Raw genomic sequence first — 23781 nt, 5'->3', positions numbered from 1 at the left:
CCAGCCCTTGACCCACAGACACTGGAGGAGGCCTGCGCCAGGCCCCGCCCCCACCACAACTGGGCTTTAGCTGAAAGTTGTGGGTGTCTGAACTTTAGGAATAAGTCTTCGGGGACATTTGTTCGGCCAAGAATCCATTTCCTCATCTGCCCAAGAGCAGCTGCCCTAGGTGATGTGCAAAGGTCATTTCCTCATCTGTCCAAGAGCAGGTGCCCTAGGTAATATGCAAAAGCCACATGTAGGCCACATCCCACAGCTCTTGGGCATCATTTATTTTTTGCATAGGCATAAATTAGGATCTGGAGATAAAAAACTTAAGAACCAATAGTGCAGCATTTGTGACAGAAGAGCGCAAAACAAAGCCTGGCTGCCTCGGGATGGAGCAGGGGCAGCCTCACCACCACTGCATCCAGCCTCATGCTCCAGAGTGGATTTGAGGCTCGGCACTGCAGTGAAGGGGCCTGCCTACCTTTTTGCCCCTTCCCCGCAGCCGGACCACCAGACACAGCTGGAACCAGTGCCCCAGGCCCCTCTCCATGACCAGGAACAAGAAACTGAGTATCACCCAGTGCCCCACAGAACGGGGCTAGGAATCAAGCCCTTAGCTTTTCAGTTAGAAAAACAGACCTTGAAAAATATATACATAATACAGTGGGGCCTGCTGGCTCTAAAAGTCCCCTCCTCCCCCTTCCCTACCCAGGGTAACTTCTGCCAGCCTCTTCCCCCAGCCCCCACCAACTGCCCCACAGAGAACAAATCAGAAGGGCCACTACCTGAACAAGAGCTGCAAGAGCCCAAGGGGGCAGCCTGAGCAGAGGGCCCCTACATCAGGGCCTGGTTAGATCGGGGGGGCCAGTGCAGACAGACCTCCCACCCCGATACCCTGAATGTCCCCACGAGAGCCCAGGAGTTCCATGCTCCCCACTCTTCTTGCTAACCCCAGATGCTAATGGCCCCAAAGACAGGTCTAGGTCTCTGTATCCCAGGAGAATGTGGAAAGCAAGCTTGGGCACTGGCAGGTCCTAGCAGGAATGGGGAGCAGGGTGCTCCCAACCTAGCATCAGGAGAGAGAAAAGCAACGACTGTCCCCAGCAGAGGGGAAGCCTACAGGGTTGGCCCTGGGCCCCTTAGAAGATCACAGGAGCCAGTCCCCTTTAGGGCACAAGAAGCGCCATGGCGCACTGCTACTCTATCCGGGACAAATACTTTTTGTCGAAGCCCCCCAGGCACAAGAAGCCATGGCGCACTGCTACTCTACCCGGGACAAATACTTTTTGTCGAAGCCCCTCAGGCACCCTGTGGTTCAGGCTTCCCTAAGTGGAGGGCACTAAACTTGTAGGAGAACTGGGCAGCTCTACATCAGGCGCTTCCTACCTGGGGAAAGTCCCATCCTGCCCTGGAGCTGAGCACCCTCCTCCCAGAGGGCCTCGCTTCCCTGCCCCGGGGCAGAGGCAGCTCACCTAGTCTAGGCCCTAGCTCGCCCCTCCCACAGTCCTGGCACCTGCTTCATCCATAGGCCTCCCTGCAGCAGCTCCCGGGCACCAACCCCCAACCCCAGGCAACACCAGTCAGGTCTCACCTCTCCCAACGTCCCAGACCCCCACGATATGCTACATATATACACACTCCCAGGATGGGAAGCAGACGCCACGGGCACGGAGGGAAGGAAGAAGGAAGCTGCTGGATCCTGCTGACCTCCTCGGGCCAGCTGCTGCTCAGTAGACTCTGCCCATCCTTCTCATCTGCATGGGGCCACAGGCTCCTCTCTTGTGCTCCTGGAAGTCAGAGCGCTGAGCAAGTGTGTGGGGGAAGCGGTGGGGTGCTGTTCACCCACTCCCAGGTGGCTGGCAGCAGGCACCAGAAAGCGGGGCTAGTGGGCAGGCTCCCCATGCACTCTGAAGCGGTAGATGCAGGTGTACTCAGGGTGGCCCCAGTTAGTCAGGATCCGCAGCTCCACCACCTGGTATGTGGCCATCGAAGGGGCCTGGGTAGAGAAGAAAAGGGATTAAGAGCATCAGAGACCTGAGGCCTCACTGACAGACAAGGTGGGAAGGGGAGACAGCCTCGCCTAGGGCCAGATGGCTCCCCTGCTCCTCCCCTGGGGCTCTGAAGAGAACCGGGCTTCAAAAGCTCCGATCTTTAGTCTCCCAAGCAGTGTTTCCAGCCAGTGGGCTGAGGGGCCACCTGTAGCATGATTCATCTGAAGCCGGAATGAATTCATCCACAATCGCTTTTTTATTGTGATCAACAGATAGAACCACCTTCATAGAGGGCTTATAGATGCTGATGTGTGGCACACTTGATTCCTTTCTCAAGTGACCATCAGGCCTCTGTCTAGCGACAGTGTTGGGAACAGTGTTAGCAGCATATCTTACCTGGGCAGATGCCACAGGCCTACCATACTGCTGGCTTGTCCCTTCTCTCTGGCACATCATTCTGTCCTCTACCCTGTTTTTTTTTAAGACAGGGTCTTGCTCTGTCGCCCAGGCTGGAGTGCAGTGGTGTGACCACAGTTCACTGCCTCAACCTTCTGGGCTCAAGGGTTAGCCTCCCCAGTAGCTGCGACCACAGGTGCCCACCAACACACCCGACTAAATTTTTAAACATTTTTTGTAGAGGTGGGATCTCACTGTGTTCACCAGGCTGGTCTTGAACTCCTGGGCTCAAGCAATCCCCTTGCCTTGGCCTTGCAAAGTGCTGGGATTATAGGCATGAGCCACCTCTTCTGGTCTCTATACTTTCCTAAAGAGAAATCCCAACCTCTCTCAAAGCCTAGTTGCCACCTCAGAGCTGATGACAACTCAGTTCTTTCTGGCTCCCCTGACAGCTCCACCGGACTGTCCCATAGGTGCTTCAGACTCAGCCAGACCTGCTCCCTGCTTCGCATCAGCCCCCTTCCCAGTTGCTTCTTCCTCCCACCCCATCCAACCTGACATTCACGACCCTCCCTGAAACTTCTTTGTCCTCAATCCCAGCGCCCCTCTCCCCCACCTATCCTGTTCTGGCTGCTTCCCCGCAACCACTTCCTGATGAATCTCCCAGGCCCAGGCTCGCCCCCTTTGAGTCATATAGTGATGTTAGTCAAATGGACCCAGCTTTGTCACCTGAAGCACAGCACTGCCTCCCCCAGGCCCCTGAGGGCTGAATTCCTGCCTCTGCGGCCTCCTCTTCCTGCCACTGTCCCTTGTCCACCTCCCACTATCCCCCTGCAACCCAATTTTTCACTCCAGGACGCCCCCGGTGTGGGGCTTAGGCCACTGGTTTGTTCAAATGCAGGCTCTTGGGTCCTGTCAGCCCTAAGGAACCAGAGTCTCCTGGGGTGGAGATTGGGAATCTGCATTTCTAACTGACCTAGGAGATCCAATGCCCACTGAAGTCTCAGCCGCGTGCACTGCCTGAGGCCCCAGCTGGCCTTGGGAGAATGCCCGCACCCTGGCACGTGCTGGCGGTGGCCCCTCAGATGCCTCTCCCAGCCTTTCTCTCCTGGCCACCCAACCCCTCCTGTGTAAAGCCTGCCTCCTGGTGTCCTTTTCCAGGAAGCTTCCCTTATGCTGCCCTTCTGGAAGGTGCCTTCCCCTGTGCTGACATCTGCAGGATGCGCCTTACACCCCATTTGGATGTCACATCTTGAGCTGTGGGAAAGGAGGGCAGGGCTTCCCTCTCTGAACCCCATGCCCAGCAGGGTAAGTGTCCAGGGAGCGTCTGCTGCCTGGATGGGCAGTTTGCGCTGCTTTTGCTAGCACAGCAGAATCCCGTACCTGAAAGTGAAACGTCTGAATAGGCTCGCCGTCCTGATCGTAAGTGAACTTGCCAAGGAGTGTCCCCTCCTGCTGCAGGTCTTCATCAAACCCCTGCAAAGAGAGCGAAGGGCAGTGGGGAGGGGCTGGAGCAGGGAGAACACCCCTCCCCACTCCAGTGCCTGCTCCACCCAGCCAGAAGGTCAGGCACTAGCGTGGCCTATGACAAGTCACTTAACTCTCTTGTGCCAGTTTCTGCCTCCAAAGCCTGAGGTAACACGGACTGAAGCGCTGTCTCCCACCCTGGCTCCTCCCTTCCAAATCCACTCCCCTCCCTCCCAGTCCAAGGGTGACCCTGACTTGATCCTCAGTAGAGAGGCCCACAGGATCCTCCTGCAGCCCCTCTGGCCCCACCACGGGACAGATACTCACAAAGATGGCGAAGTCCTTGGGAGCACTGGAGATGGTGCTGTTGGGTGACAAGGCCTTGGGCACATGCTCTAAGGTAACAGCTGTGGGGCGGATGCGAGCAGAGAGGCGGACCACGGCGAAGCCCTGGGGCCCCTGGAAGGCCCAGCAGTTGCCTGGGTGCACATCTGGCTGGAGGAGCAGAAAGTCATGTCAGACAGGGCCCTGAGTCTAGCTCTTGCTGACCCTGGATGGGACCGGCCCCCAGTGTGCTCAGAGCCCCTGCTACTGTGCTTGCCAGGTGCCCACCTGGAGGATGACTCGGGGTGACTGGGAGTGGTACCACAGGGGGATGCCGAAGAGGCTGAGGAGGGCCGTCTTGGTCTCGTAGGTCTCGGAACATCGGGTGCTGATGACGCTGGCCCCTGAGACAGGAGAGGAAGGCAGGGTGAACTCCCGCACGGCAGGAGGGCCCAGCTCAGGCCATTGGCTGTCTCCTCGCCGAGGGTGGATGGCAGATGCCCCAGGCCTAGTCTTTAACCCTAACCCAGACGCCCAGAGCAGCTTTAAAGGTCAGCCTCTCCCCAGCCCAGGATGGTGCTCGGTACATCCCGACTTCCCTGAATTGCCACTTGCCTTGTGGGGGTTCTAGGTTGGGTAACCTGCTGATCCTGAGCTTTGCTTGCTCTGCCCCACCACCAACCTGGTAGGTGCCAGGGGACTGGCCATTGTGGGGCCCAGGACAAGGCAAAGCGAGGAAAGCAGGGTACGTACCTCCTGACTCCAGGGCGTAGTCCGCCAGCCCGATGCGGTCTTCACTGTAGCGCTGCAGGGCCTGCTTCACGATGCGGTGCACCTGCTGCAATGCGGGCACCAGGAGACAGTTGTGGCAGGGAGCAGACACATCCCCTGTCACCTCGTGGCCGTGGGCCAAGGACCCATGGGCTGACCCCTTCTAGGCTTGCACTGTGCTGGTGCCCAGGCAGATGTGGGGACACTGCCACCCACCCATGCCGGCCCCACAGCATGCAGAGCCTCCTGCTTGGCACTTCCATCGTGGAACCTGCCAGGGAGCTGGCAGTGTGGGACTGTCCAGGGCTCCCAGGGAGGAGAGCTGTGGGTGGGTGTGTGGAGGGGGCATGTGGGCCTCACCTCCTCTGTCACTCCAATCACACCTTCTTTCTGCAGTGTCACGCCCAGGGAGGCTGCGGCTTCCCTGGCCGACTTGCCCTGCATCTCTGCCACATGGGTGAGGATCTTGCTCTCCAGCTCTCGCAGCTGAGCTTGCATCTCCTCTCTCTGAAGGAGCCCCACGCGGCCCCCTCCACCTCGGGCAAGGAACTGACTGATCCAGGCTGGGAACTGAGATTCCACCTAAAGGAACCAAAAAGGGTGTCACCCTGGGGGGCTTGCAGGGACAGCAGGAGCTGCTATGACAGGGTCAGTGCTTAGCTGGATAGCAGGGATAGGGTAGGAGGGAGGCCACTGGAGGAGAGTTATAAACAATCTCCATGGGCACTGACAGAAAAACAGGAAGAATGCCTGTCAATGAAAGCCCACATGTGCCAAGGCCAGCGCCACAGTCTCTTGGGCATAACAGAGGCTGCAGGGGCAAGGGGTGCCTGCTTTGCAGGCCCCAGGACATGTGGTCTCAGAGGAGGAGGAGAGGGACCAGCAGGGCCCTGGTGGTTCCCACTCACGTCGTCCCGCACGGCCTGGATCTGCTGGGGCAGCAAGCCCACTTCATCTGCCACTAAGCTCTGCTTCAGCGCCAGAGCCGCCAGCTCCTGCTGCAGGCCGGCCAGCTGGTCCTCCAGCCGCCTCAGCTCCTTCACAGAGCTCTCCCGGAAGGACTCCTGGGTCATGCTGGTCCCAGAGAGAGAAAAGTAAGCCTCAGATCTCTTTGGTGGGAGGTAAGGCCACACCGAAGAAGAAAGAGGACCCTCTAGTGGATTCCTGTCCTGACAGCGGGTGTCCAGCACTCATCATGAACCTGAGAAGGGGCAAGGCCTCTCCTGGGAGTTCTGGCTGCAGAACACAGTGCAGGTGCCCAGGAACTGGCCTGCCTGTGCCAAGGAGCTAATTCTGAGCCTGCTCCCTTTCTGAGCCCAAAGTCCATAATTTACTCTGCCTCAGCCTCTCACATCTTCCACAAGCATGGACATCTGGGGCATGAGAAGGTGGTTATGTGAGGCTGTAAGAAAGGATGCTATGTCTATAAATGAATCCAGGTCCTCTCACAGGGCCTGCCCCCTGCCCTCAGGACCCCCCTGCTAACCTCCATGGCACCTCAAAGACAGGCCCTGGACAGGGGTCCTGAGCTGGGCTTCAGCCCCTCCCCACAACCCTCTGCTTGGCAAGACAATCAGAACTGTCTGCTCTGGGGCTCTGCTCCCCAGTCCTGCCTGGAGAGTGGGTGGGACTGGGGAGGAGCAGGCCGAGGCCAGCTGGTGGTGCCCAGTACCTTTGCCACTCTGACTTCAGCTGCTGGATGCGAGCTTCGGACTCCTGTGTAGGAAGAAGAGACAAACACAAGAAATGCCCAGCTCAGAAATTGGTGTTCCAAGCTCAGAAATTGGTGTTCCAGAGTAGGATCTGCTGTCTGTTAGCGTCTTTGCTTAACCACACCCTTGCCCAAGGTGTGGTTGCTGACCCCTGCAGCAAAAATCAAACTGGCCTCCTGGTCAAAGCCCTCATGAGTCTCATCCACGTCTAACATACTGAGGTATCCGTTCACCCACACTCAGCACGTGCACACCAGCATGGCAGGCCGCTGTGCCCTGGCACACCCCAGGGAGCCCCTGCGCAGCTCTCCAACTAAGGGGTCAGGGGTCAAACAGAGAAGTCAGAGGAGGGGCACACCCCTCCCTATGCAACACCCAAGCAGTCCCTTTGGAAGGACTGAGGGGTCCGAGGTGAACATGTTGGATGGGGTCAGGACCCGGTCACAGGCCCTGAGTGCCCAAGCCCACTGACCTGGGAGGCCCGGACAATCTTCTTGAAGAGGTCTTCTGAGTCTTGCTGATGCTCTGCTCTCAGGGAAGACAGTTCTTCCTGTCAGACAGCAGTGAGAGGACAGGTCTGACAGAGTCATACTTATAGGGACCCTTATGACTAGGAAGTGGTGGAACTGGAATTCAGACAAGGTGTTTGCTTCCAAAGCCCTGGCCGGCTCTCAGCCTTCAGGCTACATTGCTTCTCTGAACCACGCAAGACTTCTGCTTCATCTCCACTGCACACCTGTGTGGTGTCAGGCACCATGCTGGGGCCTTCTACTCACACAGCTCACTATGGGGGTGGGGGAGACATGATGGCCTCCATCAAAGAGGAGGAAACTGAGGCTTAGAGAAGGTGAGGAAGCCTGGCGTGGTGGCTCATGCCTGTAATCCCAGGACTTTGGGAGGCCAAGGCGGGGAGATCACTTGAGTTCAGGAGTTCGAGACCAGCCTGGCCAACATGGTGAAACCCTGTCTCTACTAAAAATACAAAAAAATTAGCTGGATGTGGTGGTGCACGCCTGTAATCCAGCTACTCGGGAGGCTGAGGCAGGAGAATCACTTGAACCCGGGAGGCACAGGTTGCAGTGAGTTGAGATCATGCCACTACACTCCAGGCTGGGTGACAGAGTGAGACCTTGTCTCCAAAAAAAAAAAAAAAAGAAGAAAAAGAGAAGGGGATTAACTGCCAAATGGCAGAGCTGTCTGATCCCAAATGGCACTTATTCTCTCTCTTGCTGGCCACCTTCAGGCGTTCCTAGGGGTGTCACCCACCTCCCACCCTGAGGTATTCCGCCTCCTACCTGGATGCGAGCAGCAGCTTCCCTGCGGAAATCCTCCTTCAGGGCAGCCTCACGGCGGCTCACCAGCCCCTCCAGCAGTGCCAGGGTGTCCTCGTGGCTCAGGCCACCACCACCTCCCTGGCCAGGAGCCCCTTGCCGCAGCTCCAGACGTTCCAGCCGCATGGCCTCCTTCTGCCAGTTGGAGGAAAATTCAGCAGCAAGAGCTTCCAGACGCCGCTCCAGCGAGTGTACTCGGGACATAACACGCTGCTCAGCCTGGCAGGGCAGAGAGAGCGCCACTGAGTGAGGGACCCTTGGATGACAGTGCTTCCCAAAGACCACCCCGACACAGCCAACACAGAAAGAAAGGGAAAAGATTCCAGAGATATTCCAGCATAAGTCCATGCAGGGCCAGCTGGAGCTCATAGGCAGGGGCTGCCGACCTCTGAGCTGGGGGTGCCGGGAGCCAGGGATCACTGGGTGCTGGTCACAGAGGAGGGTCCGTGAGGACACAGTACAGAAGTCTGATCCCAGAGGAGGAAGGAAGGTGGGCTGGGGAGAAGGTCTGAGTGCAGCGATGGTCCAAGAGGAGGACTGGAAGCTTCAGGATGGCTGCAGGGGGCCATGGACCCTGCTGGCCTGAAGCTCACTCCTTCCCCACCTCCTGCAGGGGCAGGGGAGCCAGGGCTGTGAGTTCAGCCTGTGGACTCTCAATGGCTTTCACTCTTTTCCTAGGCAACTATGGCTAAAAGACAGAATAATTGGAAAATATGTTCTTTTTCCTCTTTAGCAGGATGCCCCACAGAGAAAATGGAATAAATGTCATTTGGACTGAGGGTGGCATCTGATAGTGTGTCATGAATTTGAGAACGTTGTTGGCTTAACAACAAAATCATTGCCAAGAGAAGTGATAAAAACTGTCAAATAAAGGGCAGGGAGCTACTGAGCAGCAGAGGTTCTGAGTTTTAGAAATTTTGGTTTTTAAATAGGCGCTACATTTGCATGACTCAAAAAGCACACAAACAGGCTGGATGTGGTGGCTCACGCCTGTAATCGCAGCACTTTGGGAGGCCGAGGCTGGTGGATCACCTGAGGTCAGAAGTTCGAGACCAGCCTGGCCAATATGGGGAAACCCTGTCTCTACTAAATATACAAAAATTAGCTGGGGATGGTAGCAGGCTCCTATAATCCCAGCTACTCAGGAGGCTGAGGCAGGAGAATCGCTTGAACCCGGGAGGCGGAGGTTGTAGTGAGATGAGATCGTGCCACTGCGCTTTAGTCTGGGCAACAAGAGCAAGACTCTGTCTCAAAAAAAAAAAAAAAAGCCCACAAAAACCAGCAAAAAATCCTCTGCCCCATCCCCCTAGTTACCTCACCACTAGCCCCTCCCAGACCAGGAAGCTGTTTTTATTTTAACTTCATGCAAATGTTGCTAATACAAGATATATTATTATTATTTTTTTTTACTCTTTTTTTTACAGAAGAGATGGCTCTGAAATTGAACTGTATTTAATGTCTTTAATGGTGAAAAAAGGAAAAGTCATAGATGACATGTCATTATTTTGTAAAATAAGATGATCATGGTCTGGTACTCACTTTGGCAGCACATATAATAAAATTGGAAAGATCATGGTCTGGAAAGTAATATATACAAAAATAGATGGTTAAACATATGATACTGGTTGGATGCAGTGGCTCACGCCTGTAATCCCAGCACTTTGGGAGGCCAAGGCGGGTGGACCATGAGGTCAGGAGATAGAGACCATCCTGGCCAACATGGTGAAACCCTGTCTCTACTGAAAATAAAAAAATTAGCTGGGCATGGTGGCATGCGCCTGTAGTCCCAGCTACTCGGGAGGCTGAGGCAGGAGAACCGCTTGAACCCAGGAGGTGGAGGCTGTAGTGAGCCGAGATTGTGCCACTGCACTCCAGCCTGGGTGACACAGCAAGCCTCTGTCTCAAAAAAAAAAAAAAAAAAAAAAAGTGATAACATGCCAGGTGCAGTGACTCATGCCTGTAATCCCAGCACTTTGGAAGGCTGAGGCAGGAGGATTGCTTGAAGCCAGGAGTTCAAGACCAGCCTGGATAACATAGTGAGACCCTGTCTCTACAAAAATTTTTTTAAAAAATTAGACAGACATGGTGATGCACACCTGTAGTCCTAGCTACTTGGCAGGCTGATGTAGGAGGATCGCTTGAGCCTGGGAGTTCAAGGTTACAATGAGTTATGATTGCACCACTGCACTCCAGCCTGGACAATAGAATGAGACCCTGTCTCAAACAATTTTTGAATGAATAATAAAAATATGATGCCAAGTTAAATTCAGTGAGGTGTAAGTGCAAGTCAAATAACTATAATTAGAAAATGAAGAGTTTTATTAAAAATACAGACAGGGACTCACTGTGTTGCCTAGGTTAGTCTTGAACTCCTGGCCTTAAGTGATCCTCCCACCTTGGCCTCCAAAGTGCTGAGATTACAGGTGTGAGCCACCAGGCCTGGCCTAGAGGTTTAAATTGTCAGTATCAGGACCTGTGCTCACCTTGCTTTCTGGTTATGCTAACTGCAGGCTCCTTGAGGGCACAGCCTGGGCCTGATCCATCTGACTCTGGCAGATTATAAAAATGGCCACTATTCCTCACTTCTCCCTGCAGCCGCACCTCTGCCATGCGACCTTGTGCGTTCTCTTGCTGAGAGGTGAAGTCTATTTCCCTCTCCTTGAATCTGGATTTGGCTCTGAGATTTGCTGTAGCCAACAGAATGTGGTGGGAGTGATGGTGTACTGGTTCTGGATCAAGGCCTCAAAGGTCTGGCTGCCTTGGTTCTCTCTTGAAACCCTGCCTGGGTGTGGTAAGAAACAGCTGGGGCTAGCCTGCCGGGTGAGCAAAGTGCACATGGAGTACAGCTGTCCTAGGCAAGGGCCTCAGCCAGCTGGCCCCCAGCTGACCCTGCCAGCCAACTGCAGACAGACAGATCCACACAGGCAAGTACGAGCCCAGCCAAGATTTCTTCTCTTTTCTCAGACCAGAAAGACCACCCAGATAACCCACAGACTCATGAACTAATCAAATGCTTGTAGTTTTAAGCCACTGCTTTTAGGGGAGGATTATCTGTGGTAAGACGTAACTGACTGGGATATTATCTTAGTCATAGAAGGTGCTCAGTAACTATTCGTGAAACAGTATCAAAAAGAACAAAGTAGACAAGACAATTTTTTGGATTCCTTTTCTTTCTGTTTTCTGTGCTTCGTAGGGTGGCAACTAACAGTTCGCGTCAGCTTTGTGTATATGGTGTGAGGCAGGCTGAGGGCGCACCCACCACTTTCACTGTCACCTAATTATTGCTAAACTCTTGGGAGCTACCACCCTTAGAGACTCACCTGGAAATGTGACGAGTCTCTGGATTCCCAGCCCTCATCCTGCCTCCTGCTGTCCTTCGCTGCCCACCAGGAAACCAAAGCAGGGTGGAATGTCTGCAGCCCATAGGGGTAGAAATACCAAGCGCCTGTGCACAGGGGAGAGGGTGTTACCCCAGCTGGGCCTCTAGCAAGAGGCACGTGCCAAGGAAGATGGCTGCCTGATCCCTGCCAGTGCTCGTGGCCTGTCCCACTCGTGGAGCTGTGCCCTTCCAGAAGCATCAGAGGGATGCAGATGCCCCCATTCTCTGAGGGGGCAACTTCCACCCGACAACCTCAGAGTGTATTCATTCTCACACTCCCGTGGGAATCCTTCATCTTTCTGTAAATGGGAAAACTTGGAGGAAACATTTTGAACGAGTTAGGGATGACCCAGGGTACAGCCCAGAGGACCTGATGGTGGTTCTCAGCCCTGTCTGGACGTCAGAATCACCTGGGGAGCTTTTAGTACCACCAGGTCTGGCCCTGCCCTCCGAAGAGCAAGCTAATTGGCCTGGGGTGGGGCCCCTGTTTAGATGGGTTTGTAAACCTCCCTGGTGACTGTCATGGGCTGCCATGGCTGAGAATCACTGAAACAGAAAGCACTACCCCCTCTAAGAGAGGCTGCCCGCTGCCCAGACATGAGCACCAAGCTGCAGCCACACAGACATGTTCGTTCTGTTGTCAGGGCCATCTGTTTGAGACCTGTTTACTCCTGAGCTCTGGGGCAGGTGGCGGGGGAGTGGGACAGGGAGGGCTTTCTGTCCTGATAAACCTCCATTTGCTACTCAAGCACCAGCGGTTGGCAGGTGCAAAAGGAAGCTCATGCTCGTGGGGCTTGAAGTCCAGCGTGGACATGGCCCTCATGCACACGCTCCCTGAACAGGTCACTCAGCCCCCTCCACTCGCATTTCCACGTGATAGGTTCACAGCACCGACTACAGCAACCCCACAAGGCCACGGTGAAGCTCAAATTAAACTGAGATAATGCATGGGAAAGTGCTCTCTGGGTACATTGCTATGCAATTATAAAGAATCACTGGGCCAGGCGCGGTGGCTCACGCCTGTAATCCCAGCACTTTGGGAGTCCGAGGCAGGCAGATCACAAGGTCAGGAGACCGAGACCATGGTGAAACCCTGTCTCTACTAAAAATACAAAAAATTAGCCAGGCACGGTGGCGGGCACCTGTAGTCCCAGCTACTCAGGAAGCTGAGGCAGGAGAATGGCGTGAACCCGGGAGGCGGAGCTTGCAGTGAGCCAAGATTACGCCACTACACTCCAGCCTGGGTGACAGAACGAGACTCCGTCTCAAACAAATAATAATAATAATAATCACTGACTGGGCGCGGTGACTCAGGCCTGTAATCCCAGCACTTTGGGAAGCCGAGGGAGGTGGATCACTTGAGGTCAGGAGTTTGAGACCAGACTGGCCAACATGGTGAAACTCTGTCTCTACTAAAAATATAAAAATTAGCTGGGTGTGGTGGCATGCACCTGTAATCCCAGCTACTCGGGAGGCTGAGGCAGGAGAATTGCTTGAACCCAGGAGGCAGAGGTTGCAGTGAGCCAAGATTGTGCCACTGAACTTGAGCCTGGGCGACAGAGCAAAACTCTGTCTCAAAAAAAGGGAGGCATTATTATTATTTTAAGGGTGGTGCTCAGTTTCCACTGGATATGAAACAGCTGTTCTTGTAATAGCAAACACAAAAAGGAAGCTAACTTTTGGAAAAGTGTTGTACCCTGTTATTAATAAAAGAAATACAAGTTAAATGATATTAAGCTTATTAAACGAACTCTCAAGAGATAATAAAACACAATCTTTAATTGGTACAGTCATTAAAATTGAGCTGAGAGTCACACAGGCAATTCATATGAAACTAGCAAAGCTGTCAAGTGAAAAGCTGAACACAAAATGCCTATATAAACAAGAAAGGGCTGGGTGCAGTGGCTCACACCTGTAATCCCAACACTTTGGGAGGCCAAGGCGGGTGGATCACTTGAGGTCAGGAGTTCGAGACCAGCCTGGCCAACATGGTAAAACCCCCGTCTCTACTAAAAATACAAAAAATTAGCCGTGAATGGTACTGCGTGCCTGTAATCCCAGCTACTTGGGAGGCTGAGGTGGGAGGATCACCTGAGCTCAGAAGGTCAAGGCTGCAGTGAGCTGTGTTCATGCCACTGCACTTCAGCCTAGGTGACAGAGCAAGACTTTGTCTCAAAACAAACAAAAAAAACCAAGGCAGGCCTGTGCTAGCGCCTGGGATGATTCAGGGCAGCTGGTAAGTGACTGGTGTAAAAAGAGGCACTTATGGCCGGGCGCGGTGGCTCATGCCTGTAATCCCAGCACTTTGGGAGGCCAAAGCGGTCGGATCACCTGAGGTCAGGAGTTCGAGACCAGCCTGACCAACATGGAGAAACCCCATCTCTACTAAAAATACAAAATTAGCTGGGTGTGTTGGCACATGCCTGTTATCCCAGCTACTCGGGAGGCTGAGGCAGGAGAATCACTTGAACCTGAGAGGTGGAGGTTGTAGTGAGCTGAGATCGCGCCATTGCACTCCAGCCTGGGCAACAAGAGCAAAACTCCGTCCAAAAAAAAAAAAAAAGCATGTATTTCCCTTTGCTGCTTCATTGTTTTTACTTTAAAGACAGCTCAAGATTTAACTTCATCTTGTAAAAATAACTCCCTCACAGCCGATGTCCCTGTTGGAGTGGAGGGAGGATGACTGCTAATGATAACGGGAGGGCATCCCACTCTTCACCCAATGCTGCAGCACTAGGGTGTGCTCCTGCCCAGGGCGGCGCAAAGGAGGCTCAGGAGAGGTGGGGAGGGTCATGCAGAGATGATCCAGGGTCCAGAACTCAGGCCCTGCCCAGGCACGGGCTCACCCCACCCCATCCTGCCCCTTCCCTGCCTGCCAAGGGTCACCACCCTCTGGTGACCACATCTCTGTGCCTCCCTCCACTCTCCCCAGGCAGGCTTACCATACGTCAGGCACGTCAGCAAGAGCAGCGGCAGCAGGAACCAGAGGAACGTCTTCAGGGACGAGAAGCGCCTAGACCACATGGAAGGGCAGGACCGGGGAGGCAGAGGTGTGAGGGGAGCTCCAGGCCTCCACGTTCCACCCAGGGAGTACCCTGAGATGTTTTCCTGGGTGCTGAACTAGAGCTAAGGAGGATAGCTTTGAGCTTCTCACCATGCCAGGGCCAGCCTGGACACATCAGAGCCTTTCCTGCTGGGCAGGTCTTAGAGTGATGGGACAATTTTTACTGAATTTTACTGATGTTATTAAAAATAGTGTGGTCGTTGAAAAACTCGAAAATTTTTATTTGGACAGGTCCTCTACGTATGCAAATATAGAAAAAAAGTAACTCCTTAAATAATAACAAGGAACGTGTTTTTGGTGACACAAACCCATCCTTGCCCCTTGTTTCAGCGTGGCCAGCTGTCCTCTCTGCCCAGACCTGGACTGTGGCCAGAGGGATCCTGACTTCTGGGTTCCATGTTCTTTCTTCTGCCAAGTCCTGGTTCTGCTGGTTTAGGGACTTGGGGAATGAACCCATAGCATCCTCAGGCAGAGCCTCTTTGTGGCTCTGACCATGAGTGGGGAACTCGGGGGGTTAGACTGTCCCAGGCCCAGGAAGGAAGATGGACTTTCTGGGAAACCCCACTTCTTGCCTGGAGTCAGTGGGCCTCCCCTGCAGGAGGAAAGCCATCATGTGTCTGAGAGCCAGGCACAGCTGGACTAGGGTGGTGTTTAGTTGAATGTGTCCAAGAAGAAACAATCCGTGCTCTGGAATCCTGTCTCGAAGGGCTATCGATTTGGGGAGAAAAACCTGAAAACCTGACTCTGAGTCTATCCTCTGTCAGGCTGGGGTGGGCCGTGATCACTAATAAAAGGTCCAGGGAAACTGGGGAAAACCCTCAGAGAATCGAACATTACAGGTTGACACACTTTATCAGTCCCTTCACCCCAGGGCCTTGTGATTGATTGGCAAGGGTGGAGTCTCGCTCACCTGGTTAAAACGAAGACGTCAAGGAGGGAGGCAGCTGTGGTCAGGCGGTACCAGGTGGTGCCAGCCCACCAGTAGAGAAGTCTGAAGAGCCGGCCTAGAAGAATGACCATCAAGCCTAAGGCTCCACATGGTGGTTGGGGGCACCACTCCCTTGTCCCGTCTGTCGTCCTCCCTGCCCCCACCCCACCCCCACCTGCCAGTATGCTTCTGTCCTGCCCTACCAGGACCCAGCTCCTGGGATCCCACCTGCTCACACCTTCTGTCCTGCTCTGCAGCTGCTCCTTCCCTTCCACGCGAGGGGGTCCCCACAGCCCTGGGCTCCCAGTGATTATTCTAGAATGACCTTTCCCCAACAGTCCTACAGTCTCTCTGCATGGGCAGGATGCCCAACTGCAGAGAGATGGGTAAGAAAGCACTACCACCAAGAATGGAAGTAACTGGGCACGGCTTGCAGCCCACCTGGCGAAGTGGCCACCATCCAGAGTAAGGAGCCCGCCCGTGAGACGGCGTTCCGGAGCCGTGAGCCGGAACTCTGCTGGTCCGCATCCGAGTAGCCTGTGGGGAACGAGGACACTGGCTCAGTCTCTGTCACTTTCAAGCCTCCTCCTTCACTGTCTTCTGTGAGCCAAGACCAGAAGTCACCTATCCTCCTTCACATCCCCGCAGCCCCACACAGACCATTCTGTTTCCTCTGACAGCTTCCTGTTTGCATCCCTCTCCTCACCAGCCACCCCTCAAGCTTCTGTTCAGAACTAGATGATGGGGTCTGACATGCACACCACTCAGAATGACTGAGCACCCACCGTGTGTGGAGCCCCACGGGAAAGTGCTGGAATGGGCCTGAATGCAAGGGTGTTGGCCTTAGGTTGCCACAGACTTGTGGGGTGGGGAGGACAGAGAAGTGACGGGCGGTCACAGCCTAGGGCGCCAGGGGCCACTGCAGGCCAGGCTGGAGCGCATCCAGCGCCAGGCATGGGAGAGGCAGTGTGCCTGCCACACACTGCCCTCTCTCCAGCTCCCTGGGGCTCTCCGCCCAGCCTTCCTGAGGCTTCTCAGCAGCCTCGGATCTGCTCGGGAGGGAGGACGCATCACCTACCCATGTAGTCGTCCTCAGAGGAGTAGCCCGAGGAAGAGCCCAGGAAGTCCTCAGCGGCCTTGCGCCCCACGAGCCCGCTGGCCCTGCTGCTCTCCGAGCCGCCTGTGCCTCTCCTCCTCCGCACCCGCAGGTCCTCGCCTGTGCAGGGAAGAACCAGGGGCTCTTCTGGGCCTCCAAGAGCTTCTGAAAAGTGGGGCCTGGGCAGAGAGGTGCTCTGAGGAGGGAATCCCGGGGACTGCAGGGGACACTGTGAGGCGTATCTCGCAGGAGGTGGAGGAAGCAAAGCCCCAGGAGAAGAGGGCTCCACACTCACCCCAGTCGGCATCACCGTGCAGTTCCTCCAGGGCGCTCCTGGGCGGGAACGCGGTGCCGATGTAGGACTCACGGACCAGCGACTCACTGTAGTAGGAGGTGTGTGCATCAGAGGATGGGCCCAGCTGTGGTGCTGGGGACAGGCGCTTCATGTTGCTGGATTTCCTCTTCAAGGTCCTGTGGGACAACCGTGAGGGCAGAGGCAGAGAGCAGGGAGGTGAGCCCAGCCAGAAGCATGAAGGAAAGCCACAGCCTGCAGCCCTGCCTAGTGCAGGTTCCCTTGTTGCTAGGCAACTTGCAGCTGCCATTCCCCTGACTCTTCCAATGCTGGCACTTCCTCTCCTGTTATCTCTGAATCTCACCAGCAGATGGGCAAGACAGGGAGCAGCAGCTAGGGATGGAGCCAGATTCAAACTTTATAACCCACTGAAACCAGACAGACCTGGCCTAGCCTCGGAGCTAGCCAAAGCCTCAGGGCCTGTCCTCTGGGCCCCACGTCTGTGAGAGGCCTCAGGGCCTGTCCTCTGGGCCCCATGTCTGTGAGAGGCCTCAGGGCCTGTCCTCGGGCCCCATGTCTGTGAGAGGCCTCAGGGCCTGTCCTCGGGCCCCATGTCTGTGAGAGGGGCAGGACAACCAGGCAGCTGCCGCTGCAGCCCATTTCCCAGTGGCCTGAGGACTTGCGCCTGTCCTCAGCCGTGTCGCTGGCCAGCTGCTGAGGCCGGACAGGTGGCGAGACATGCGGGCGTGGGGCCAGGAAGGATGGTAAGGCTGACACGCCCGTCCAGAGCAGAGGGGGTTCCTGTGAGCCCAGCCTGCAGTTTTGGGGTTTCCGGCCTGGCTTATGCTTGAAGCTGCCTCTCTCCACTTCCTGTTTTCTTTGTTTCCTTTTTTTTTTTTGAGATTGAGATGGAGTTTCGCTCGTGTCGCCCAGGCTGGAGTGCAATGCCATGATCTCGGCTCACTGCAACCTCCACCTCCCAGGTTCAAGCGATCCTCCTGCCTCAGCCTCCTGAGTAGCTGGGATTACAGCTGCCCACCACCACGCCCGGCTAATTTTTGTAGTTTTAGTAGAGACAGGGTTTCACTATGTTGGTCAGGCTCAGGTGATCCACCCACTTTGGCCTCCCAAAGAGCTGGCATCACAGGTGTGAGCCGCCGCGCCCGGCCTACCACTTCCTGTTTTCTAAGCATCAGGGCAGCAGCCCGGCTCACAGTCGCGGGGAGAAGAAGGGGTGCTGCGTGCTCATACACATTAAGCAAGGCAGGACCCCCTTGACCGGACGGGGGCCCACGTCCTTCGATCTCTGTCCATGAAGGTTGCAACAAGAAGGCAGGGTGATGGCTGGACTAGAGGGCGTGCGGGCAGTGACCAAAAGCATGTGGGGTCGCCAGGGGCTGTGGCACTCCCTTGGGTCCCTACCTGAGAGGACTATCTTTAAACAGGGTGCTCTGGCTCCCGGCCACTGAGCTCCCTCCGCTGCTGCTGCTGCCGTCATCGTCACCCTGGGAGTAGCGCGTGAGGCGCTGGCTTCTTCGGGACATGATGAGGTGGGATGTGGACTCTTCCCCTGAAGAGAATCTAAGGAGAGAGAGGAGGAGGAGGACTGGATGTGAGGCCTGGGGCTGTCCCCAGCTCCCCTCTGGAGGAGGTGGAATGGAGGCATCACCTCACAGCCGAGAACAGACCATCCCCCGACCCCTGGCATTCAGTCTAAACAGCCCTGATGGGGGGCAAGGCAGGGATCTGTGAAGCACCCCCGCACTGTGCATCGGCTGGAGTCGTGCCCAGCCTGGGGCTCACTTAGTGACTCTGGAGCCTCTTCCAGGGCGCTTTCCACAGGCTTCCCAATTTTCAGTTTCCTTGTCTTTATCCTTCGTGGTGCTGAGCTCCGCACAAGCCAGAACTGGGTCTTCCTCAACCTCTAACAAGTAGCAGAGACTCTGGCACGTGACAGGCACCTGCAAACTTCTGGTCACTGCCTGCATGCCTGGTCGTCCAGCCATCCCACCTGCCTTCTCCCTAGAGACTTCTCCCAGTCTCGCTCTAGCTGTGTCCCTTTGCTGACATACGCTCGTTGATCGAGGGCCCCAGCGAACCTTGATGGAAAACCTTCCCCATGTAGACCCCACCTATGTTCTTCTTCTTTTTTTTTTTTTGAGACAGAGTCTCGCTCTGCTGCCCAGGCTGGAGTGCAGTGGTACAATCTCGGCTCACTGCAACCTCTACCTTCCCGGTTCAAGTGATTCTCCTGCCTCAGACTCCCAAGTGGCTGGGATTACAGGTGTGCGCCACTGTGACCGGCTAATTTTTGTATTTTTAGTAGAGAGGGGATTTCGCCATGTTGGCCACGCTGCTCTCAAACTCCTGACCTCAGGTGATCCGCCCACCTCGGCTTCCTAAAGTACTGTGATTACAGGCATGAGCCACCACGCTCAGTCAAAAGCATTTTTCTTTTTTCTGTTTTTTATAGTAGAGACGGGGTTTCACCAGGTTGGCCAGGCTCCCACCTACGTCCTGATGGTGCTCGCACTCTGTCCCCATGGTGCACATTGTGCTGCCACATCTTGGTAAGATGATGATAAAATGTAAGTGTCTGCTGGGTCCAGGCTCCTTGTATACCCCATTTACGATTATTAGAAGCAAGGTAGGTATCATGACTCGCATTTACAAGGGAAGAACCTGGACACTGAGGCAATGGGTAACTTGCGTACAGTCCCCACCCTGTAAGTGACAAAGCCAGGGTTTGGGCTCAGCTCTGACAGGCTGTAGGGCCTGGGTCTTTCTACTCAGCCATAAAGTTTTCCAGTTGTTTCAGGAATGTATTGAAGATTCTAGAATCTTTTTTAGCCCCACACATGTGCAAAACAAGACTGTATACAAACTTGTTACACAACAAATATTTGTTAGCAAACTAACAAAATAGGGAGGAGGAGGGCAGCATGAGTTACAGTCAGTGCCGGTCACCACGTGGGGCAGAGATCAAGGCTCTGGAATTGATAATGAGGACAAAGGAAGCCAGAGTGCAAAGATCTGGCAAAAGGTGGCATTCTGTGACTGGAGGCAGATGAATGAACCGCTAAGGTCCAGACACCCAAATTCAAAGTCCTCGACTGCCAACATGAGGAGTCTCAATGTTAGTGCCTCCGCTGGCCTGTATGACAAAGTCACTTGAGAATTCCTAGCACTTGCTTGTGACTTTTGATCACTTCTAATATTCCTGGTTGATACATAAATGACCAGTTCTCTGGGTTGTGTGGCAGGTATAGAAGTACACTTCCCAACCCAGGCTGCAGAAACCCGAAGGTCTGGTTAGTCCAGCTAGAAAGTCCTCCTCTGAAACACAAGCAGCCTCATGTCCTGGCCTTCCTGGCGTCTTCCCAGGTCAGATGCCCATCTGGCATCCCCCCCTACTTTTAGCTGGTGTTGGAAAAGGGACCGATTGGTAGTAGGAAAAGCAGGAAGTTGGCCTGGGTCCTTGTCTCTATTCCTGTCCTTATAAGGTAATCCCCCCTCCCCCCTCCCTGCCCTGGCCTGTGCCACCCCTACCTGAAGCCTCCAGCTGCCCACACAGGGACTCCTCTTAGCCCCTGTCCTGCTGAAGGAGGTGACACCTTTGCCCAGGGCAGAAACAAAGCGACATGTTTATACCATACCCAAGCTGCTGCTGGGAAGAACTAAATATTCTGATGGAGGTTGAGTGGGGAGTGCTGAAAACTGTCAGCACCCGCCTCTGCCCTCCCAGAACTCCCAGAGATGCCTCTTAGTCTTTCCTGAGGTATCCTGGCATCACAAAACAGCCTACCACTGAGTCTGGGTTTCACAAGATGAAAAAGGTCGAGGCCCCATTCTCCAAAACAAGAAGTGAGCCTCTAGGAGCTGAAATCTACTACTGGGCATCAGAACAGACACCACCCCCGCCCCACCTCCTCCCCAACAATCAGTTAAGAAACGCTCACCTAAAGCATCCTTCCCCACTTCTCAGCTGGGCGACATGCTTTTCTCAATTCCGCCCTTCCCCATCACAAACATCTCCATCCATCTTCAGACTTAACCCAGATCTGGGGCATCTTCCTCGTGATATTTCCACTCCCTGGGTACAGTCAGGCCACACGCCCTTGTGGGACGTGCCAAACGGCCGGTGCTAACTCCCCCTGCCTTCATTCCCACAGGCCGAACCTGCAGAAATTGTCACCAAAGGCGCGCCTTCAAGGCTCTCTAAGTCACACCGCGGCCCCCATTGCTTTGTTTTGTTTTGTTTTGTTTTGTTTTGTTTTAGAACTGAACAAAACAGGCCTTCCTCCGAGGCCCTGAGTTCTGACAGGCAGAGGCTGGGAACTGCCTGTCCCTGGAAACGGCTTGTCTGGCACAAAACCCGTAGACGCTGCCCGGGGCCGGGTTGGGGCAGCCGGCCTTTGCCCTCCTCCTCCCGGGAGGCTGCCCGGGAAGTCCCGCCCGCAGACACCGCCCTCCCGGCTGACCAGTGGCGCGGCGGGCGCGGCGGGGGCCGGGAGGTGAGTCACGGCGCGGGCCGCGGACCCGGGTGGGGACTGGAGCCGGCCCAGCGCGGCCCGGAGAGGAGGAAGCAGGCCTGGTCGGGCGGCCCCGCCCAAGCGGCCAGACGGTGACCCGGGGTCAGGCCGGCCCGCGGCCCCTCACCCTCTCCTGCGCTCGCCCGCACTCACCTGCTGCCGCGGCGGCTCCTAACCCGGCCGGGGGCGTTCGAGGCCCGCCCGCCGCCGGGGCGCGCCCCCTTTCCGCGTGGGGATCCCGCGGGCGGTGCTCCGCGCAGGGCGAAACGGCGGCCGGGCCCGGGGCGCGCGGGCACGCGAAGAGCGGCGACGCGGTACGACGCGGGCGGGCGGACAATGCGGCCGGTGGAGGCCCGCGCTGCGCGAGTGGGGCCGGGCGGCGCGCGTGTGGCCGACTGTGTATGTGTGCGCCTGTCAGTCAACGCTGACAGGCCGCAGCCCATTGGCCAGGCCCTGCCGGCCGTTGCCGCCCACCGCCGCCACCCATTGGCCGGTTTGAACACAAAGCCCCGGCTCGCCCCGCCCTCGCGTGGGCCCAGCTGCCCGGCACGCTCAGCCTAGGAGTCCGCGCGTGGGAGGCGCTGAGCGGGCGGGGACCCCCAGGCCGCGGGAAGACGCGACGGGAGGCTGTGCTGGGGCTCGGGCTCGGCAGGGCACTGGACTCCAGATCTGGCGGCTCAGAGCTCCTGAGACCGCTCCGAGCGCCCCCACGCGCGCCCGCAGGCTGGCTCACCAGGCCGGCGTCCGAGGGAAAGGTGGGAGTCCCCGGAGCAGCAGCGCGCGGGTGGCCCTTGGTGCGCTCTGGTTGAGGCTGTCGAGGGCTTGCTCAACACCCGGCACCGGTGCTGTTGTCCTCTTAGCCGACCATGTCAACACTCATTTTACAGATAAGGAAACAGGTTGCTAATTTTGGGATTCCAGACATGCTGGGAGGCCTTGCCTCTTCCCAAGCTTTACCCAGAGCACCCAAGTTTCACGACAGCTCTTCTGTTGTTTGTCGTAAATAGATTTTCTATTTTATTTAAATAGAGACGAGATCTCACTATGTTTGCCTAGGCTGGTCACGAACGCCTGAGCTCCAGTGATCCTTCCGCCTCGGCTTCCCAAAGTACTAGGATTACAGGCATGAGCCACCGCGCCCAGCCAGCTCTTCTGTTTTAAGGAGGGTGCTTGCCGCACTTGAGCTGTGGGAAGGCAGGACTGGCCACTCATTGTTCTACCTTACTCAAACTTGGAACGAGTGCTCAGCATTTGAGTAAAATGCCGCCTGACTCCGGGGGTCCTATTCCTTGGCTCACCACCCGCCAACTGTACAGATAGAGCAGGTGCACGGTTTGGGATGAATCACTTTCTGTGCCAGCCCTTCTAAGGGAAGATGAACAGTCGTTATTGTACTTTTAAAATACCAAGAGGAAACGAGACAAGAATGACAAAATCACAGGAAGGCACAGGAAGGCTCTGGGGTCGGGGGATTGAGGAAAGGCAAAACCCTCATGCTAAAGTGGCTTCAGCCCAACTCCAGACAAAACCAGTCCCCTTTCCTGGGCCTACATTGCCCGCTCTGGAAAGAGAAGAGTCTCCTGCTCCTCCAGCCTCCTGGAGACCCTGGTGCTGGCCATTATCACTCCTAGGTTTAGACTGCAAGCTCTTTGAGGACATGGACAAGCTTTCCAGAGCCTGGTACCGAGCCTGGCTCTGGTCTGAGTGTCTGCTAAATGGAGGAATGAAAGGAGAATTCAAATCAGACATAGAGGCAGCATCCAGGTAGGGGAAGGGCCTCTCTGACTCCTCATCTCTGGGATGCTTAACTCCAGAATTCTATCCTAACCACTTCTGTGGTTTCCACATCCTACCGCCCCCATTGCACAGCCTGCTTCCCCCTCTCTGGGGTTCCTGGCAGACAGGGGGTTCTGGCCTTGTGGGGGGTGAGGAGTCCAGGTCCCCTCCCAGGATGTGCTGAGTGGATGTGTGAGGCTCATGCCCACAGGCTGACTGAAGGCAGGCCCCTCTTAAACTCTGCGTCCTCTGGGGGCTGGGAGCAGGCAGAATAATGGTCGCCACAGGAATTCAGTACTAATGCTTGGAATCTGTGACTGCTACCTACATTCAAAGACTTTGCAGATGTGACTAAAGATTCTGAAATGAGATTATCCTAGATTATCAGGGTGGGCCCTAAGTGTAACACAAGTATCCCATTAAGAGAGAGATAGGGGCTGGGCACTGTGGCACATGCCTGTAATCCCAGCACTTTGGGAGGCTGAGGCAGGTGGATCGCTTGAGCTCAGGAGTTCGAGACCAGCCTGGCCAAATTAGTGAGACCACCGCCCCCCTCTCCCCCGGCCCCATCTCTTAAAAAAAAGAAAAGAAAAGAAAAAAATAGCTGGGCATGATGGTTCACGCCCGTGGTCCCAGCTACTCAGGAGGCTGAGGTGGGAGAATCACTTGAGCCCAGGAGTTTGAGACCAGCCTGGGCAACATAGTGAGACCCCATCTCTAAAAAAGAAAAACAA

At 55.5% G+C, this 23781-nt stretch overlaps 1 protein-coding gene across 2 annotated transcripts; it reads right to left on the bottom strand.

Moving 5' to 3' along the window:
* Positions 1-248: 248 nt before the first annotated feature.
* On the bottom strand, positions 249-21675 carry SUN2 (Sad1 and UNC84 domain containing 2). Of its 2 annotated transcripts, XM_025398177.1 has the most exons (19): positions 21425-21675; positions 20289-20334; positions 18162-18320; positions 16743-16918; positions 16430-16567; positions 15793-15951; positions 15334-15427; positions 14302-14372; positions 11301-11425; positions 7945-8199; positions 7122-7199; positions 6610-6653; positions 5846-6011; positions 5298-5519; positions 4920-5004; positions 4455-4570; positions 4170-4337; positions 3759-3851; positions 249-1984 (listed from the first exon to the last, which is right to left on the bottom strand). In XM_025398177.1, the coding sequence occupies exons 3-19, from the start codon at positions 18281-18283 to the stop codon at positions 1871-1873; spliced, it is 2226 nt and encodes a 741-aa protein (XP_025253962.1). In that variant the 5' UTR covers positions 18284-18320; positions 20289-20334; positions 21425-21675; the 3' UTR covers positions 249-1870. The 2 variants fall into 2 exon arrangements, with proteins under 2 accessions (XP_025253962.1, XP_025253963.1); XM_025398178.1 differs by lacking the exon at positions 21425-21675 and having other exon boundaries at positions 15793-15888; positions 20289-20416.
* Positions 21676-23781: the final 2106 nt, after the last annotated feature.

Source organism: Theropithecus gelada, chromosome 10 (assembly GCF_003255815.1).
Source record: "Theropithecus gelada isolate Dixy chromosome 10, Tgel_1.0, whole genome shotgun sequence".
Classification (NCBI taxonomy): Eukaryota; Metazoa; Chordata; class Mammalia; order Primates; family Cercopithecidae; genus Theropithecus; species Theropithecus gelada.
The sequence above is the reverse complement of the archived record's forward strand: the minus strand, read 5'-3'. Positions and strand labels throughout refer to the sequence as shown.

What these genes read in the sequence shown, in the direction of transcription:
- SUN2 (XM_025398177.1), bottom strand. Translation starts at nt 18,283, where the DNA reads ATGTCCCGAAGAAGCCAGCGCCTCACGCGCTACTCCCAGGGTGACGAT. An exon ending in TTTAAAGATAGTCCTCTCAG is followed by an intron (nt 16,919 to 18,161) that starts GTAGGGACCCAA and finishes GTTGTCCCACAG; the next exon opens with GACCTTGAAGAGGAAATCCA. An exon ending in GCTGACGTGCCTGACGTATG is followed by an intron (nt 11,426 to 14,301) that starts GTAAGCCTGCCT and finishes CCCTGTGCACAG; the next exon opens with GCGCTTGGTATTTCTACCCC.